The sequence below is a fragment of the Cicer arietinum genome, chromosome 3 (genome assembly GCF_000331145.2).
Source record: "Cicer arietinum cultivar CDC Frontier isolate Library 1 chromosome 3, Cicar.CDCFrontier_v2.0, whole genome shotgun sequence".
NCBI classification, from domain to species: domain Eukaryota; kingdom Viridiplantae; phylum Streptophyta; class Magnoliopsida; order Fabales; family Fabaceae; genus Cicer; species Cicer arietinum.
The window spans coordinates 23,624,619-23,627,294 of NC_021162.2; the positions used below are offsets into that span (position 1 = coordinate 23,624,619).

At 40.8% G+C, this 2,676-nt stretch overlaps 1 protein-coding gene across 1 annotated transcript; it reads right to left on the minus strand.

Annotated features, from left to right (window-relative positions):
• Positions 1-280: 280 nt before the first annotated feature.
• Positions 281-967, minus strand: LOC113788198 (uncharacterized). The gene has a single exon (XM_027337713.1). The coding sequence runs from the start codon at positions 965-967 to the stop codon at positions 281-283; it is 687 nt and encodes a 228-aa protein (XP_027193514.1).
• Between the last annotated feature and the right edge of the window lie 1,709 nt (positions 968-2,676).

Here is a 2,676-nt window from a genome sequence, read left to right on the forward strand (position 1 = left end):
TCTATAGGACAATCCATCTAGAACAATTCCCGAAGTGAAACCTACCACAAGTAGAACATCGTGTAGCTGAAACACCAGAATGTCTCTGAGGGAAAATGGATTGTGATGCTGCTCCAGAATCTGATCTACGAATCTGCACTGTCCCAGAAGACGGCCCACTATGACCACCCCTTTGAGACATGAGTCCTTGTTGCCCCTGATAACCAAACATAGATCCACCACCACGGTTTGAATAGTTACTGTAAGATCCTTCAATCCTTTGCTTCTTATGTGAATCTTGTCAATTGCCTCCTTTTTCCTTCTGTCGTTGCTCAATCAAAAGGGCCAAACTCAAAAACTCTGCAAAAGTAGAAGAATTCGACCCAACCACAGATCTAAATAAATAATCCTTCAATCCCCTAATGAACCTCTTAACACGTATCTCCTCAGTGATAGGATAAGGAGCATGTCTAGAGAGCTGTGTAAAACGAGCACTATACTCTGAAACTGTCATACCCTCTGTTTGCTCCAATCGCTCAAACTCATGAGCTAATCCATCTCTAACACTCTCCGGAAGAAAACGAGCCATGAACAACTGAGAAAACTCTCTCCATGCTAACGGAGGTGACCCCACTTGTCTACCATGTGACACTATATCAAACCAATCACGTGCCGCGCCTATTAGTTGAAATGATGTCAGTTCAACTGCTCTTACCTCAGAACAACCCAATGCTCTCCAAAGCCGCTCTAGACTGTCAATGAATTGTTGTGGATCCTCAGTTGCACTAGGCCCAGAAAAAGTAGGGGGTTTAAGCTTCATGAAGTCTGGTAAAGTAACCTCAATACCCCTCGTTGTAGCAGTTGTCTGACGCTCAACTTGTTTAACCTCTTGTTGACCATTGACATTTTCATGCCTTTGATCACTCTCCTGTTGTTGTTCGACGACAACCCCAACAAGTTGTTGCAGACCAGCAGCAAACTCTTCCATGGCTGGATTTCCGCGCCTCCTCCTAGGTACCTCAACATCAGCATTCAAACCACGTCCGCCAACATTAGCTCTACGCCGACGACAACCCCAACAAGTTGTTGCAGACCAGCAGCAAACTCTTCCATGGCTGGATTTCCGCGCCTCCTCCTAGGTACCTCAACATCAGCATTCAAACCACGTCCGCCAACATTAGCTCTACGCATATTTCGAGCACGAACTGAAACACGACCTCGTTGACGAGCGCCTTGAGCTTGAGAAATTGACTCATCAACAATTTTCCTTATAGTAGGATTCCTAGTCTTTGGTGGCATTCTCACCTATTCAAAGAACATTGATCAAAGATTGAATAAGACGACAAGAAATTGTGGAGAGATAGTGATGATAAATTTAAACACATATTTAGACAACAGATGAGACTCTCATAGAGTGCTAATAGCCCTTGCAAGTAATTTGTGCCCGGGTACACAATTTACTGACAAGAATCTATTATCACCCTACGTTTGCAGCTATTAGGACCTACGACCGAGCTCTGATACCAACTTTGTCACGACCTGAAATTTAAATGTCGTGACCGGCGCACAAGCTATACTCCTAGCATGGCAAGCCTATCAACTAACTTAACAATTAAACACTAAATCGTTCCCTAACCATTTCAAAAAAATATATATATACTTTTTCTTGAAATTTCGACAGAGTATCCTCTGTAACTTCAACATTCCCAAATTTTGTAAGATCTCTGTTCAGCTTTCAATCCAGTCATAATTCAAATAACATAATCAAATTGCTTAATACACTTCCCAAAAAAAACTAAAATAGACTTTCTAGACTCCAAAATAGCTGCAATTTACATAGACTCAACAAATGTTACAAAAAAAATGGTCCTCGATCAAAGAGGCCTACCAAAAAAAGAAGTATGTTGAGACTTGAATCAAATAATAGATTCCTACTCAACTGCTTGCGAATCTGAAAAAAAAATAAGCAACATAAAGGGGTAAGTCACAAAGACTTAGTGAGGAGACAACAACCACCATCAATTAGAAGGGAAACACAAAAGGCATGAATAACTGTTCAATCGCTTGACAGAAATATTAAAAATTCAGTAAATAACGAAACGAAATCAAAATGAACAACCATAAAATCATCATAAAAATCAAACAAGTAATAATACAAATTTTTAGAACCAAGAGGCGGCTTTATCTCATTGATAGCCCTTTCCTCCTAAGGGTGGCCTTTCCCTTAATGGCGGCTCCATCTAACGGATGGCCCTCTCCTCTCAATCCCGCAACGCATCATCACGTATCAATTAGGGAGCTTACATCTCGTTGAATGCCCTCTCCTCCTAAAAAAAATGGCGGGGAGGGGAAGTGTTCTGTCGAGGAAGAGGGAGAGAGAAAAGGAAGGAAGAACAAATTAGAAAATGAGGTGGAAAGAAAAAAAGGAAATTTGGTTTTTATTATTATTATATTTTTTTTTTAAAAAAAAACGGGACGTGTCACAACAAATTGTCTAAGAGAAATTATCACCACACATGATACATATTAATCACAACAAAACAATCACAATAAAGTGCAATGCTATGCATGAGCTTAGACTCTACTTCACAATGTGGTACCATTCTAACTCTGAAGTACTTGGTTAGGAGGCCTGATACTATGTCACCATCCCGGTGGACGGACAATTCAAATTGGCCCTGTCCTCATAGATCCCCT

Coding starts and splice junctions, on each gene's coding strand:
- LOC113788198 (XM_027337713.1), bottom strand. CDS start 967: ATGGAAGAGTTTGCTGCTGGTCTGCAACAACTTGTTGGGGTTGTCGTC.